The sequence below is a fragment of the Geospiza fortis genome, unplaced genomic scaffold, assembly GCF_000277835.1.
Source record: "Geospiza fortis unplaced genomic scaffold, GeoFor_1.0 scaffold194, whole genome shotgun sequence".
Lineage (NCBI taxonomy): Eukaryota > Metazoa > Chordata > Aves > Passeriformes > Thraupidae > Geospiza > Geospiza fortis.
This window is the reverse complement of record NW_005054322.1, coordinates 1,402,173-1,418,783: the sequence shown is the minus strand read 5'-3', so window position 1 is coordinate 1,418,783 and position 16,611 is coordinate 1,402,173. Positions and strand designations below refer to the sequence as shown.

Sequence of the window (16,611 nt, the reverse complement as noted above, 5' to 3'; positions counted from 1 at the left end):
TCATAGCAGAGGTGCTCCATCCTGCTGACCATTTTTGTGGCCCTTCTCTGGAAACCACTCCAACAGGTCCATGTCTTTCCTGTGCTGAGGACCATGGAGCTGTACACAGCATTCCAGGTGGGGTCTCACCAGAGTGGAGTAGAGGGGCAGAATCACTTCACTCACCCTGCTGGCTGTGCTGCTTTTGATGAAAGAAAGCCAGGGTACTCTTGTCTTTCTGGGCTGCCAGTGGACATTGACAGGTCATGTCCAAGTTTTCGTGCATCTCTTTTTTTACTATTTTCATTATTCATGTACTGGCAAGAAGCTGTAGCTCCTGAGTTGTGGCAGGGAGGAGACTGGCTTGTGGATCCTGCAGACATCCCTTATAGCCAGCAAGGTCAGAGCATCCTGTGCATCCAAAGGGAGCAGCTGATGCCATCCTCCTGCTGCTGGATGTGCATTATACCCTTATGTAATGTCACCATGTAATCATAATAGTGCCTTTGTTATTGCCCAGTATATGGTCCCAGTGTGTGCAGGCCTAAGAAAAGAGATTTTAAACAGAAGATGCTGGACTTAATTTGTCTTCCAAACAGCCAAAGGTTTGACTCCGATACACCCCTTGTGTTAGAGACATAAATTCTTTTGAGTGTCTGAGACAATATGCCTGGGTTTAGTTCTACTACATAATTTCGCTTTTAAATGTTTGGGCACAAGGGGGAAAAAAAGAAATTCTGTCCTAGGTGTTCTTTCCGGTTCCACATCCACTGAGGACCAGTACCTGCAGATAAAAGCTGGTATAGCCACAAATATCAACAGTGTCTTTTCTGTTTGAGTCTTCCACTAGAGGAGAATGAGAGAAATCTGAAAGGATGTTGGCCCTCAGTAGATAACTTTAAGCAGTAAAGGGTTGAAAGATACAACAGACACCATGAGTTGTGGCCACAGGTCTGTGCATCAGAGCTGTGTTAATCATCAAAACAGAATCAATTGTGAAAGATTGTAATTACAGAAAGCCCCTTTACTTTTGATAGGAATTTAAAAAAGAAAAAATTAATCTTTGACCATGTCCTGCTGTGTAAGAGATCTTATAATGGCCTAGTTAACTGGGTATGGAAAATGCACACAGTGCTGTCACTGAAATGCATTTCTATGTATGTGGAAGTGCAGAATTAGACAAAGCCTTCCTGTAACTGCTGTGGGGGAAAGAGAAGGGAATTCTCTGTTGCAGTTTTTTTAAAACTAATTTTAAAAGTGAGAGTTCACTCAGTTTTACTCACTTGGAGGAATAGTATAGAGCAAAATCTCCTGTAAAAAGCAGAGAAAAAATAAATCCCAAGCCTGCTAACTGGACATGAGGGAGCTGGAATTTGTGACATGCATCTAGTTTGACTTTTAAGGGTGGGTTAAGCTGTGAATAAAAATGTGTCAGGTTAATATTGGCAGAAGAACACATTTCCATGTATCTTCAGTGATGTCTAAGAAATATAAAGAGCACAGTTAGAATCATTGGACTTGTTGAACTGAAAGAGCTGTGGGTTCATGGAAGTCAATTTACAATAAGTGTCTTCATTTCCAGTGGAAATCTGTAGCTGTCCTCAGCAAGCCAGTTGTGGTGGCACCTCATGGGATCACCAGTTCCTTGATCAAAACTGAGTTCTGGCATGTCAGAAAGAGGACATGGATTTCCAGAAATCTCTGGAAATACTCTTGTTTGTGTTGCTGAAAGGAACTCTGTGCCCTACCTGCTCTCAATGTTTTCTCCCTCTGTTGCTTTCCCAAACCTTTAATTGTATGGTGACAGCAATGTGAGGAATCCTGCCTTGTGGTAGGGAAGATAATTTGAGGTGTTAATTGTGTGTTGTCCCTCATTCTGCTCCCTAGGCTGCAGAGGACACTGCCAGCAGGTCGGTCTTTCATTGCCATGGATACCAAAGAGATCCCTCAGATTTTGCAGCAGATCTTCACATCTACCCTGTTGTCAAGTGCCTAAGCATCACTGCTGTCACCAGGTGTGAACTCAAAGAGGAAACCCAGTCCTGCTGGAGGTACAAACCCTAAAGCTGAGGATAAACACAATTATTAAGAAAATACATACCCTTCTTTAATCAGCCAAGCAACCACAATCTACATGACAGCCAGGCTGTAAATTTTCCCCCAGAATCTCTCAAGCGAATCAGCACATTCAAAGGGCTGCAGCAGGGCAGAGGATGGCGACAGAATGGATGTTTTTCTGGAGGGACAAACAAACAAAGGACAGTCTGTGATCATTCCTCTGCCTGCCATGCTGCCAGCACTATGGAATCATCTCATCCTGTTTCATTAAACACAGTTCACTGGGATTTGGTAATCCTGTGCAAGGCAGATCCAGGCAATCTGTGTCAGTGTTTCGTGTGCATATGTTTGAATGGGTGGTTAACTCCATCTCTGATTTAAACAGGGCTGCTCTTGCCAGGCAGGAAATCCTTCCTTCCTCTCCTGTTGCTTTCTTGTCTTGATGGGCATCAGGGCTTCACCCCGAGGCTGGGAACAATGGAGCAGTTTGGAAACACTGACCATCACATGTAAACATTCATTATCTGATCAGGCACCGTGCTCTGAGTTGTCAGAGCTAGAGAAAGTGGCTGTTAAGAAGAAAACAAAAGTAAATTGGTTCAGTTCTGCCTATGAAATGTAAGAGGAAAGGGTCAAAACACTCTTGAGGACCCGAGGCAGTGTTTCCAAGGAGGAAACTTTGCATGAGTCCTTTGCACTGCTGATGATGCTGCACCCACTGCACTGTTACACAGAGTCCCTGAGATGGCCTTAGCACATGGGGGTGACTCTTCAATCAGGAGACAAAAAGGTTACTAGAGCTTTGCTAGAGCACATTCACCATCTGTTTTTCTTGGGTCATTTGAAGGTTAAACTGGAGGAGAGATTTAGGCATGAAAAAATAAGTTATTTTTTATAAAGGAAGAGGGGAAAGTATTTTAGCAAGATATCTGTGTTAGAATGTATTTAATACCCAAGTTAGTTTTAAAGACTTATTTTATGATTCAATCAGTTGGTGTTTGGCTTGTCCCATGAGGTGATAATTCCTCCTTATCTACTAAATAAGAGCTATTTTGTAGTTCTTTGGGAACAGTGGAATAGTCAATGAATTGAATGTATGATTTAATTAACCTGGTGTGGGGGATGTACATAATAACTGATACTAATTAGAGAGTAACTGAATAAAAGAACATTCAGGAAGAGTGCTTATAAAAATCTGAAGGAGGAATTGCAATTCTTTTAATTTTTCTCTTAGTCCTGCAGTTGATCAAGCTGCACCTTGAGCAGTGTCTTTAGAAGGGAGGAGGCAAATTAATATGATCTCATTAAATACAACCATTGGTGTTTTAAAGGGTCCAGCTTATGGTGGTCATTCTCTAGTCCATCAATCCTGCAGCTAAAATCTTTACCAGAGCATCAAAAACGTCCCCTGTTTAGGATGAGTTTGAAGCCTGGTCAGCTTTCAAACTCTTTATGACAAGAGGGGACGGAAGACATTTTTCAAAGTCTTGTTAGCATTGTTATGATAACTGTATATGTGGAAACAAAGAGATTGAAGATGCAGTTCCTGTTTGGAATTGGGAGGAGAAGGTTATCCCTGGTTGGGACAAATGCACGTGTATGCACATACACACGGATGCTGCTACTAAGGGGAAGTGTGCTTCAAAATAAAAATATCTTGGTCCTGTAAACATATGATGAGATACTAAATGCAATAAAGAATTGAAATATAGATAAGACTCTTACTAAATGTGTGTTTATAAGGAAATTCCTTTAGCACGTCTACCTTTATTGCCAGCAGTCCTGAAAAAAGAACCTTTTTCTTGCAGGTAATTAGCAGATGCACTGTACACTTTCTACATTACTTGTGTGGATAAACTTTCTCACCTCAGATTTAAATGCAGTAAAATACTGTCACCTTTATCATAAAAAAATAGTGCTATTTAAAGGAAAACCATGATAAATCCAGTTTTTAATCTTCTGTTTGATTATGCCTCTAAATTATACTTCATGTATAAGTATAATTTACAGTTACCTTTCATTACAGTTACCATTCTGTAGTGTTTGGTTTTATCTTTGTTCCAGGAGATGTCTTTTGAGTTTCAGTTCTTGTTCCTTGGGCCCATGGAACAGCCATGTCCAGGGCCAGGCATGGCCATGAGGGTGGGTGGAAGTTCTAAACCTGCCCTCTTTCAGTTTCAGGCCATTCCCCCTTGTCCTGTTGCTTCATGCTCTTGTAAAATGTCCCTCGCCAGCTCTCCTGAGCCCCCTTTAGGTGCTGGAAGGTGTCCCTGGAGCCTTTTCTTCTCCAGGCTGAGCAACCCCAGCTCTCAGGCTGTCTTCACAGAAGAGGTGCTCCAGCCCCCTGACCATCTTTATGTCCATCCTCTGGACTCACTCCCCCAGTCTGTGTCCTTCCTGTGCTGGGCCAGAGCTGGATACAGCACTGCAGGTGGGCTCTGTCACGAGTGGAGAGGAAGAGGCCCTGCAGTAGGTTTTGAGAGAAAGGGAGAGGAAAAGAGTGAAACTTTTTTTTAATTTTCAGTTCAGAAGGAAAGGGTTTGGATTTTGGCTTTAATAACATTTCATTGCAGACCATATTTGACCTGACAGTGTCTCTCTAAATCATAAGAATTCAGGGCAAAATTCTCCCCAGGCTGTACATCTCTCACCTGCTGTAATGCCCATCGCTACCCCAGGGAAATCAAAGCAGCAACTGTGCTTTTTCTCTGTCTCACCAGGACTTGCAGTGTTAGTTCACTGCTCAAAAATTCAGCAAACACTCCTCTTTCACGTTCCTGGGATTTGCAGAGCTTCCTAATATGCATTTATTTTTAATTAGTGGAATGCTTAAGAGTAACATGGCTTTGTCTGCCTAACAGCAGCCCCAGTGGCTGCTCTCACTGCAAAGCAGGCACCAGCTTTGTGTGTCACTCATCCCCTCTGAAAGCATGTTAAGGTATTTTTCATCTCTTCTCACAGTTTAATAAGGCACTTTTGCACTCATCAGTTTTTATGGAAAGGCCCTATTTCAGCAAATGAATAGAGCTGCCAGTTGGAGCAGGGTCTGACCTATCACTAATACTTTAATAGCATTAGTCACATCAGCAGTAGTTATTTTAATTACCTCTTGTAATGCAGATTTTGGTCTAATTCTGTTTCTATATGTAATGTGTTCATACCCACTAGCCAGCTAGTTACACTACACAGTCATTTTTGGGATTATTATTATTTAGCTTAGGTGCAAAAATTAAAAATAAAAGAAAAGAAAACCAGAAAGTTCAGCCAGATGAGATTTCAATCAGAGCAAATGCAGACAATGTCTCACTCAGGCACGTCAGATTGTTTACAACAATTTCTAGCAAACAAATTCCCCTACAAAAATAGCTTGCAAACTGTTCAGGTGAAAGATTTCCTCTTCTAGGAGACAGGCTTTACACCACCAAAATAAACAGGTAATAAATTGCCTCATTCAGAAGTGGTTTTGTTTTTAAGATTGCTGTCAATGTGAACAGCATTGTCACTGAATAAAATGTTTTAAAGTCAACTGCATTTTCTGGGAAATAAGTGTATGTGGGAAGATTGCAGAAGAGATTCAGCAATTCTTCACAATGAAAGTGATGGTGGGGTTTTTTCCAAAGACAAGGACAAAATTATAAAAAATTAATAACTTAATTTTCATGACCTTCTATTCTCCATCTTTTGACAGGACAATTAAACATATGAAAATGAAAATCTGTTTTTAAAAACTAGATACTTTAACATTACTCATAACATCCTTAGTCTGAACATCTGGCGTGACTGCATGCAGAAAAATTCTGTGTATCAGAACACAGATCTACTACTACACTTGTAGTGTGATCCTAGTCAAGAAAAACATCATGGCAGTAAATATACTGAGAGTTGGAAATGTAAAAAAAAAAAATCTCAGATATTGACCCTGTTTTTTTCACCCATCACATACAGTTTTTATTTGGACAGGCTAAGCTGTGCAAATCCAGGTAGGGCTGGAAACTAGACCCTGACTGCTTGCCTGAGGCTGTGGATCCCTACAAGCTGGGTGTAACCTGGCACCAGGGTTCCCTCAGTTCCAAAAGAAACATAAGGAGAGAGAGCAAGCAGGGGGGAAAAGGACAAATTCCTCATTTTCAACCTGCTCAGCTTTCTGAGCTGGCTTGACTTGAGCAGCAAAGCAGGCGCGATCAGGATGGAGGTGAGAAAAGCAGATAAAGTAGCCATAAGGATCCACCAGGCACAGCCTCAGCAGCAGAATGACCCCAGTGCAAGGCCAGGAGAGGGTGCCCAGGGAGGCACACTGGGCTCACAGAGCAGCAGGGAGGTGTGCCATGCCCTGGCCAAGCCCAGCTGTGGGCACCAAGCAGCACAAAGCCAGCCTGGCTGAGGATGGGTAGGCTCAGAGAGGGAGCTCAGGTGCCAGGGTCGACACCACATCAGAGCCATGAGCCTTCAGCTCTTGTGCTTAAGTCTCCTCCTCAGCAACAGGCCTCAAATAAACTTCCCAGGCATGTGCTCAGAACGAATTGAGGCTTGTTAACCTCATGGAACAGTGGCATGGGGACTAGAATACAGCATCCATGTTCCCTGCATACAAATTGCAGGAGCTTGCTTTCTGTTTAAATGTGTACAAGTTTGTTCTGGCACAAGCCAAAATTTACTGCTCCCTGGAACCTCTTACTGGGGGTGGAAATGTTCACTCAGCACCTATAAACTAAACACATCTCACAAATATGAAGGAAAAAAGTTCTTTTTGTATCAGGACTTGATAGAAAGCCCATTCTTAGCAACAGCCTTTTCAGTTCAAATCATTAAATGAATATTTTATATGAGCTTCCCTGGCCAGGGTGAGTAAGATGACAATATTATATGCAGACTGTGGTCTGGAAAAAGTCCACAAATAACATTCATGGTTAGGAAAATGTGTTATACTGCAGGGTGATATGAGGGATGGTGTCCCACATATTTTTGCTGTCGTCATGGCTAAATCATGCTCCATGCCATCTGCACCAACATCTGCATTTCAGCTTGGTTCAACATCTGCAAGGTCACCTACTTTGGTTTCCAAATTTATAATTATAAATAAGTTTGAGGTTTTTAAAGAAATGCAATTTGCTAGAAGCAAGCATGCTCCCCTTGAGTGCTGCACTCAGCAGCAGGAAGTGTGGTAGAATTTTGATGCACCAAAATGACCACATAATTTTTTCCATCAGAATTATCTGAAACTGCTCTGCAGGTCTCCTGCTGTCTCCAGCTCCCTTGGGATTCCTCAGGAGAGTAACAGGGAACACTGAAACTCTGTCCTCCTTCTCTGCTGTACTGAGGACTGAGTACCTCACTGCGTCCCTTTAGAAAGAAGTCATACAGTGTGACCAAAACAGCAAAATAGGAGTGGTGATACAGCGCCATAGTCCTCCTCACTCCTCAGTTTTCTGACATGACCCACTTTCAGTCTGGCACAGTTCCAGAGAGTGAGCGAGATGTGAGAGGAAAAGGCACCTCCCACCCATAAATACATTTGCAATTAAGACCCTGGAGAAGGACCATATTTATGTTTAAGCACAGATTTCATGGGACAAGGACTGAGCAAGGGACAAGGGCAGGCAAAGATTGGCAAGCAAGCCCCTAGTGAGGAAATGCTCTAAACTGGCTGCCAGCTTGGTGTGTGAGGGCAGCAATTGTGTTAGGAAGAGCAAAGAGTGGAGCCCACGCTGGCCCAGGGCCATGCTGACCTGCAGCACATGGCTCTGCCACACTGCAGCTGCTCCCTGTGTCAGCACTGACCTCCTCTGCCGCTGTCTTCTCGCCTGAAGAGGATAGAGATTGCTTTCTGCTCCTGCTGTGATTTCAAAAAAATTGCTGCAAAGGTTGTAGCTGAGCACTGAACATGCACTGAACTGATGGAGCAGGGCAGTCACTGGAAGTGCCACTGAAAAAATTTTTTAAGAAATTGCCTTATTCTCCCTCATTCTTACATCTTTAAGTCCCCTCAATTGCCATTGCACTCAGGAAGATCTCCATGCCCACTAAACAGCAGATTGCCCTCTATGTCATAATGCATTTAGTACCTCAAAACTCTCCTCTAGCACCAGCTCAGAAAAAGAATACCATCATCCCCTCAAATCACTGCTCTCTCTGCTGCAAATAGTACTATCAGGTCAAGGAGCCTGTAGGCTCTGTTCTTTTGCAGGCAGGATAGGTTGGAAGCAGAAGGTCTTAAAATACCCAGGATCTGGATTAACACAGCAGGAACCCCACACCCCAACACTCAGGGGCCAAGCCCTGAACTGCAGCATCCATACCCAAACATGGGCCAGCATTAATGCTGCTTGTGCACTGGGTGCAGAGAAGTATGCATTGTCTTATTAAAGCTTTAATCACGTGATTTAAAAGCTCTGAAGTCATTAAGGAGTTTACAATGCAATGAAAACATGTCCTTTCTCCTCTGCTTTTCAATTCATCAATGGTGAGTTCTTATCCACATGCATATCACAGATAAATCATTCAGTTAGAACTAGATAGTGACAAAGGCCAAAACACCATTTAAAATTAGCATCTTAGTATTAATCCTGTACTTGGAATCACAAAATATAAGCAAAACATTTCCATAAATGCATCTGAATGATTTACAAAGCAGTTGAAAGATTCTGGTGTTTGGTCAAAAGCAGTTCACAGCCCATTAGCCTTTTTTTAATCATCCTTCCTGTTAGTGCAGCTACTGAGGGGGGGTCTCAGGATTGACAGGCAGATGCACAGTCAGTTAACACAAGTTAAATCTCACCCACTGGCACCTGCAAGTGTTCTCCACAAGACCCTGCACTCCCTTCTCAGCCTCATCCAGATGGTTTGGCTGAAAGACTGCACAAGTGGTTTGCTAAAGCAAGACACCATAATAGAGCAAGCATCTGCAGCAGGTGTCTGCCCTGACACCTAAGCATGACCCCTGCAGAGAACTGTCACATGAGCCTTCTGAGGCATTGTTTGTGCCCTCCACACCTGCCCCAAAACCCGTTACACAAATCAGAGCCAGCACGGGGGGGGTTAAAACCTTCCTGCTTCTTGAGCACTGGTGTGTGCTCTCATTAGTGTGCCTCATTTGCAGAATGGAAAAAAAAAGGAAGCAGTAGTGATTCTCTGTAAAAACAAAAAGGGAAAAGATCCTTCCTTTCACCACCACCAGCAAAAATGAAGAGGGAAACCAGGAGAGAAGTTATTTTTCTAAAATAAATGAGAGCAGAAACAGATGCAAGGGGCTGGCTAGAAAGAGGCAGGAAACAAGCCAAAGCCAAGCTGACACAAACAAAAGCAAACAGCCAAGAACAAGTGTGCCCAGACACAGACTGAGGCAAAGGAGACCCTAAAAAGAGCTCTTTTCTATCCTCTGTTCCTCTCGAGTGCTGTGGACAGTGGCTCTGAGTAGGTGTCAGACTCCAGACTTGGTGTCTCCTCATCCCACCCAGCAGCTCCTCCCAGCCACCCTTTGGAGGCCCAGGCTTGGCAGGGCAGCATCTCCCTGGCCTTGGAGCTGAGACCTGCTCAGTGCAAGCTCCAAAAAACAAACACATCTCTTCAGAAGGCTTGAGGCCCCCTGTCTGTCAGCTCACAGCCTGCAAAGCCCAGCCTAACCTGAGGTAATGGGAGACAGCAAACCAAAAGGGCACTGAGCTCCTTCCGTGCCGTGGAGGGATCTGAAAGCAGCATTATTTAACTGAGCCTCCTAACAAAAGGCACGTTGTTCCTCTGGATGACTTCTTCTAGGAAAAGCATGTGTGTGAATGTGGGAAACTCGGACTGGCAAGGCAAAGAAGGTCAAAGCTTAGTCAATTTTTCCTCAAAACAGGAATTCAACACTTCATGGCTTTAAAAAAAACCCTAACCAAGCCCCTTTGAATCACTCAAGTTTCACACTCTGTCCAGAACTAGGTAAGCATAATTTGTTCAGTCCTTAAATGTTTTTTAATCTCCAGAGTTTTGAGTGGGTCTGGACCCAAACCATAAGTGGCTAGTCTCTGCCTGCTGACTTTCCACCATGTCCCTAATGAATGATGTAGCCACTAATGGTCTCCTTCACTGCCTCAGGGTGACAGCTCCCATCCTACACCATTCCTCCCCATTTCTTATCTCCTGCTTCAGCAGGCTCACTGCAGGTGAGAAGAATTTGCTGGTTTTAACATTATTGATGATTGATTAATTGATATTTTCATGTGAGTGCTAACCAGCCAGCTTTGTCCACACCAAGGAGGATGTGCCAGTGTGCTCTCAAGCCCCTGTAAGGCAGGTATGCATCCTACAGGAAAGGATGGTGGAAAATGGAGCAGGCAGAGGCTTTCTCAGCATTAAAGTATTATGGTACAGGATTACATTAAGTCATGACAGGAATTAAGATTCTTGCAACAAACCCATGATTAAAACAGTTTTAATTTAACAAGGGCTAATGCATACAAATAATTAAGTATTTGAGTATCGCCTTCTAGTAACTAAAACTCCCAAGTATCCATCAGTCATGGAGCCTTGCTTAACACTGAAAAATGCCAAGATGAAGCAAACTCCTCAGGGAGTCACAGACAGAAATTCTATGCATAGGCATAAAAGTAACTTGTTCCATTACAGATGGGGTTTGAACGTTACTTTTGCAGTTCAGATGCTGTGGTGTTTGTGAAGACACAGCTGGTCGTGTGGTTTAACCCTTTTCTGAAAAGCTAGTTATTTTATTACTATTTATTTGCTCTGTTGGTGGTTGCTGCAAAGAGATTTGCAATGATCATTTGCTTATGGAAAAAGCTTAAAGGCATGAGACATCCTATGAATTACATTAACCCTTGCCCAGCCAGAGGCAATGGTACACACTTGTACCAGGTTTGACAAAATCTAATGGTAACAAGGTGCTCTAGGAAAAGTCCAGCTCTGTCTTGCAGGCCTACCTGAAGATAACTCTCTTCATTTAGGTTGATGGGCTTTGTTAATTTATGCTATTTGTATCTTGTGCATATTAAAAAAAAAATAACAAGAAGTGAGCAACCAGAGAATTTTGGGAGTTCTCCTCCCTCAAACATGTTGGCTCCCAGGCTCAGGGGCCACCATGCTCCAAAGGGCAGCACGATGGCAGATCTCTGGTGGGCTCTGAGGGGGTCAGCTCCAGCCCCCAGCATGCAGATACACAGGAGGAGCCCAAGGGCACTGACAAGTAAGAAGCTCAATGAAATGAGCTTCTTACTTGTCCATCCAAGCTCCTGCTGGCTGGTCAGCAGGGTGCCAGCACACACTGACCATTTCTGCTTGGACTTGGAACCCACAGCCAGTGGTCAATTCATTTTTATGCAATCCTCCTTCTTTTCACCACAACACTGCTGGAAAACCCTTACAATGAAAAAAAGTCTCTACGGCTTCTCCAAATGCAGAGTTTGGCATTAAACCCCCAAGAGATTCGATTTGTAAGCAGACACCTCATTGTGCTCTTGTGGTCACTGTCTGGTTTTTGTGAATTTTGTCCCTGAAAAGCACAACCTCCTTTGTGCAAACAACTGGAAGAAGGAGGAACATAATAAAAATAGCTGAAAGACGCCCTGCCTTGGAGGTAACTCCATCCTCCTCTGGGTACAGACCACCAGGCCAAATGGGGCAGCTCACCCTTCCCTTGTCTTTGGGAACACCAACATGACACAGATCCTGCCAGGCACCTCCTTCTGCAGGGCACTGGGCCAGGGGAGGCTGGTTGTCGGCACAGAGCAACCCCTGAGCCCACTTCCCCAAGGCCAGCCTTCCACATCCGTGTTTCTAGTATTTCCTAAGCCTCAGGAGTCCAGGAAATCCCAATCACTAACCAATCTCTCATTATCTTAAAACCAAAAATCCTGTTAATGGCTTTACCTCATACTCTGCAGCTCTGGAAACTTGCCCAGCTCCTTCTTGAGTTACTTACTTCAGCTGATGATCTTGGCAGGTTTTTCCTCCAGATCTTGGCTACTGTTCCTTGGTGAAACTGTGCCTAACCCTCTTGTTTTGTGGTTGTCTGTCCTCAGGCTTGACTCCACGGGACATTCATTCCTGCAGCCGTTCACAGACTAAAAGCTGAGCAGGCAATTAATCAGGGCAATGCATGGAGGCTCCCAGGCACCTACAATCAATTAACCACTTCACCATGTGTTCATTAGTTAAGAAAATGTTTCCATGCATACACATGTGATAAAATCACTGTGAGTGGTTAAACCTGCTTTCCATAGCCTAATTTAAAAACTAAGCTTTAATGCAGTGGTTCTCCCATGACAAGGCTGAAAGGTGCAGCCCTCGCTCCTGTGACTCCTTTAATAAAGTTTAATGAAGTTCCCATTTACAAGTACCTCTTGTGCCATTATCTGGCATGAGGTGCATGAGACAAAACCCTTCAGAGCCAGCACCTTTATTAAAAACATTGTTAGGGTTTCATCTGGGGCTCTTTTGAAGGTCACTGGGATTTAATGACCCTCCTTGCTTTCAGCACTGAAAGCTGAGCAGGGGCTGTGCAAAACTGAGGCCCAGCCATGGACAACTGGTGGAAGAAAATAGCTCCAAGTGTCAAGGCGAGACACCATCCATCCAGAAATCAGACAGGGGTGTAGGATGGGGTCTAAATTCCCCAAAGACATGCTTTTGCACCAGACAAAACATAATGGGCTCCTACAGCTGTCTTGTGTGTTTGGGCTCAGTTCAACCATCTCTTATTAAGTGACACTTTTGGGAAGCTGCGTCCAGTCCAAGTACCCTGTGATTCCCCCTTGGGGTGTATCCATGGAGAGCTTTCAGCCAGGTTCAGGACTAACCCCACCAGTGCCTGTTACTTCCTCAGCTGCATTTTAAGCCAAACTGCTCAAACAGCACTGGAATGCTGTTTTCAAGAGTCATGGACAAGCCAGGGGGTGCTCATGTCAGCTGCCACCATCCCCAGTGCAAAACCCACTGGCACTGGTGACAAGGACATTAGAGACTGAGCTGTACCTCCTAAAGGAAAGAACTAGGATTTCTTTATCCCTCCTAAGACAAAACAGAAACAATTATCTCTGGTAATTTGAGCAAATTTTGCCTGCAGACCGGTTCTTTACCCTTCCACGTGTATCCACAGAAGACCATTGCCCCATTGAGCCAGGTGGGTTGAAGGACTCAAGAATTCTCTTGGCCACGCCTCCCAGGCAGCCACTGTCTCCTCTTTGTCCTGAGTTAGCAGCACAAACAAATCTGGGAGTTGTGCTCGGCGCACGCCAGCTGCTGCATAATGACGCACGGACAAAGGCAAGCCGTGTTCCCTGGGCTGGCATCTCCAGCAGAACAGTCTCCTCTTTGTGGCTTCAAAGAGCCCAGCACTATTTACAGCACTTCAGTTTCTGTTCTTCAGCAGTTTCATGTTCATTGGAAAACAACTTTCTAATTTTGTAATGCTGCACAAAAAGCACAGACGGGATGGATTTGTCAGCTGCTCCTGCGTGTAAAAAAATAATAATTTTACCACCAAATCTTCCTTCACCAGACTCTTTCCACCCTTTTCCCATTACTCTCTCCCACCAAGAGCTTTCTCAGTATCTGCCTTTGCAGGTGGACAAGTACCTCACCTCTGGCAAAGCACTTCATCGAGGCAATGGTACCACTGCAAAGGAATGCACAGGGCAGGACTCAGAGAAAGTCATTTTACATTTCTGAGCTTGGAAAAGGCTGTGAAGCCTCATTAGCAGATTAATAGATCTGGGAGCTCCTGTGAGATGACAGTGCAGATCCTGACCTTCTGGGAGGCATGTGGGAGGCATTAGTTTGTATTTATGGGGAATGCAAGAAGGGGCTGTGTGTAATTTGCAGCATAGAACCCCAGAACATTTTGGGTAGAAGACACTAACCCTCTGCCATGTGCAGGGACACCTGCCACTACACCAGGTTGCTCAAAGCCCCATCCTGGCCTTGAACACTGCCAGGAATGAGGCATCCACAGCTTCTCTGGGCAACCTGTACCAGTGCCTTACCACCCCTTATAGTGAAGATTTCCTGTTATCTGATCTAAATCATGAATCCAAAATTAGTGTCTCATGATTGGGGAATATTTGAGGGTAAGGTGAGAATTAGGTCATAACACTGTGGAAGAGCTGCAAAGGGGCTACAAAAATAGCTGGAAATATCTGTATGACTGCCATTGCTTACCATGGACCTACATACCTGTCACAACATCTGCTTGAGAAGCCTAAAGTGAAATCAGAGGCTTATTTGAAGTCCAGAATTATTTACTGTCCAGTTCCTTAAATGTCATGCTAAAAGAGAGCAAACTGAGAAGTTCCTACAGTATTTCAGAAAGAAACTTGTCTGGATAGTGAACACCAACAAAGACAGAACACCTGGCAAAGTCAGAGCCACCACACTTAAGTTGGTTATATCTGAAGAAACACTTTTCTTTTTCCACTTCTGAGCTCAATCTTATTTATTTTGGAGCACTCACTTTTTATTCAGATTTCTGCTTTGAGATCACATTAGGTGAAATTTCCCCCTTCTTTTTAAGTGAAGCTTCCAGCGCTTCTGGTTTCAGAAAAAGTTCAAAAATATGATACAAGTCAAGCAAAGGATTAAAATGCTGTAATACTTTCTGATGCCTGCCCTGAAATCAGGTTTGAGACAGTTTGGTGTCTCCTTGATGTGTTTTGAATACTTGTCATAGCTTTAGCTTTAGCTTCCTAAAATGTTCTTGTCTCAGCAAGGCAGACAAAAACGTGGATGACTGTTTGACCTGAGCAGATCAGATACACCGTCCTGAAAGAGAACATGACTTTTGGCTCGGTGTGAGTGTCCTCAGCAGTTTGCTATTTGACCTTTCCTAACAAACAGCACTTCAGCAGTGGGACTGGGAGCTACTCCCTGGGCAATTCTTTGAGCCACTCTGTCATTGTTAAATATTTCAATGTCGTTTTAAAATGCTCTCCAGATTTCATAATATTCACCATCAAGTGTTTGCACCTTCTTCGCTGGGCACATCCTCAAAGGCTCCTAGCTGCATGAGTCTCCTTACCATGGAGGGGCAAGCCTTGGACCAACAGTTTCTAAGGTTTTCAAAGGCTTTGCTAAATCAGTACAAACTGGTTCTGGCTGGAACATTTTCTAGCTGGGCTGCTGAGGGGTCTGAAGAGCTTTTTTCCCTCCCTTTGTGGTGCATTGAAATCTGAAGCAGATGATGAGGGTGCTGGAGAAGGTACTAGAGCATTTCTGGTCACAAATGGAAATGAGAAGCTTGGGCCCAAATCTGCAGGCATCCTCCTGTTTCCAAGTCCAGAACATCATTTATACTGGATTCAGAGTTTTTAAGACAATGTCAGCTTTTACCAGAGGTGATTTGGGATCCTGGGGTAAAAGAACAAGCATCTGGTGTCCAAGGTTAACATGCTATTCAGGCAGAAGCACAGGTCCTTGGGAAGTGAGCGTCAGAAAATAAAAATGAGGGGACACAGCATGGAAAGCTCAGCAAAGGCAGCAAGGTATGCCATAAATTAATAATCAGATCAACTATCTAGAAAAACACAATTTAATGAGATGGTAAATTCAGTTACTTAAAGCAAACAAGCATGCAGAAGCAAGGATAGCAAAATAGGCTGCAGTTTTGGATCCCCTCTATGTGGTGCATTGGAGATGACCAGGTGGAGTCAGCTGGAGTCTCCTTGGAAGCCTTTCCATGCACTGGAAAGATTTTATGATCAGTTGCTGCCAATATTCAGTCACAGAGACAGGTCTCCCCCTCAGATCTTGGATACAGACCCGTGTCTCCGACCAGCCAGAGACTAAGGGCTTGGAGCAGAACACTGGAGGGATCTCTGAGGCATATGATAAGCACAGAAAATCAGAGTAAATGCCTGTGACAGTTCCTTTTAATGCCTGAAATGAGACCTCAATACGAAATGGAGAACTTGGATGTGGCCTGCAGGGATCTGAGCAACTTGGCCCATACACACTGAATGGGAGAAGAATTTGGCCCAGGATACACAGATCCACTTCTCAAAGTCAACCTATGTTTGAAAGAAAGAAAGAAACCCAAAAAAGAAGGAAAGAAACTCAAAACACAAATCCACTTCTCAAAGTCAACCTATATTTGAAAGAAAGAAAGAAACCCAAAAAAGGCTCCAAAGGGAATCACAGCTGCAGACTGCACCAAAGAGGGTGGAGGCAAACCTCCAGTGAATCACAGTCTTCTGGAAGAGTGATGCATGCTTGCAAGGAATCTTTATTTTGGGCAAAGTCAGTCACTCCTGAGTCATGCCAAAGCAACACCACTCAGATGATCAGGCAGAGAGAAATATCCACGTTGCCCTTCCCAAGCAGAGCAGGTGTCAAATGCCATGCAGTGGAGTGAAATGTCCATCTGCAGCCCTGGTCCCTTTCAGAGAGCCCTTCTGTACAACATCCTTCCTCCTCTCTGAATCCTAAAACCCAAAAGTGGATGGGAGAGAGGCCTGGAGCTCAAAGGGGATCTGTTCATCTCCCTGGGAGGGATGTGGTTGTCCCCTGCAGTGAGTCAGGGGCCGGGGGGACACCCAAGTTGCCCCACCCTGCACAGCTGCCAAGGCCAATCCCTCCTGACCCAGAGGA

General features: G+C 44.2%; 1 protein-coding gene across 1 annotated transcript in view; it reads left to right on the top strand.

The window, feature by feature from the left end:
* VWA8 (von Willebrand factor A domain containing 8) overlaps window positions 1-3,748 on the top strand; it is a 168,820-nt gene extending 165,072 nt beyond the window's left edge. The window contains exon 44 of the mRNA XM_031056817.1: window positions 1,867-3,748. Within this exon, the coding sequence (XP_030912677.1) occupies window positions 1,867-1,975 (109 nt within the window). The 3' untranslated portion in view covers window positions 1,976-3,748. The remainder of the gene's footprint in view (window positions 1-1,866) is intronic.
* Window positions 3,749-16,611: the final 12,863 nt, after the last annotated feature.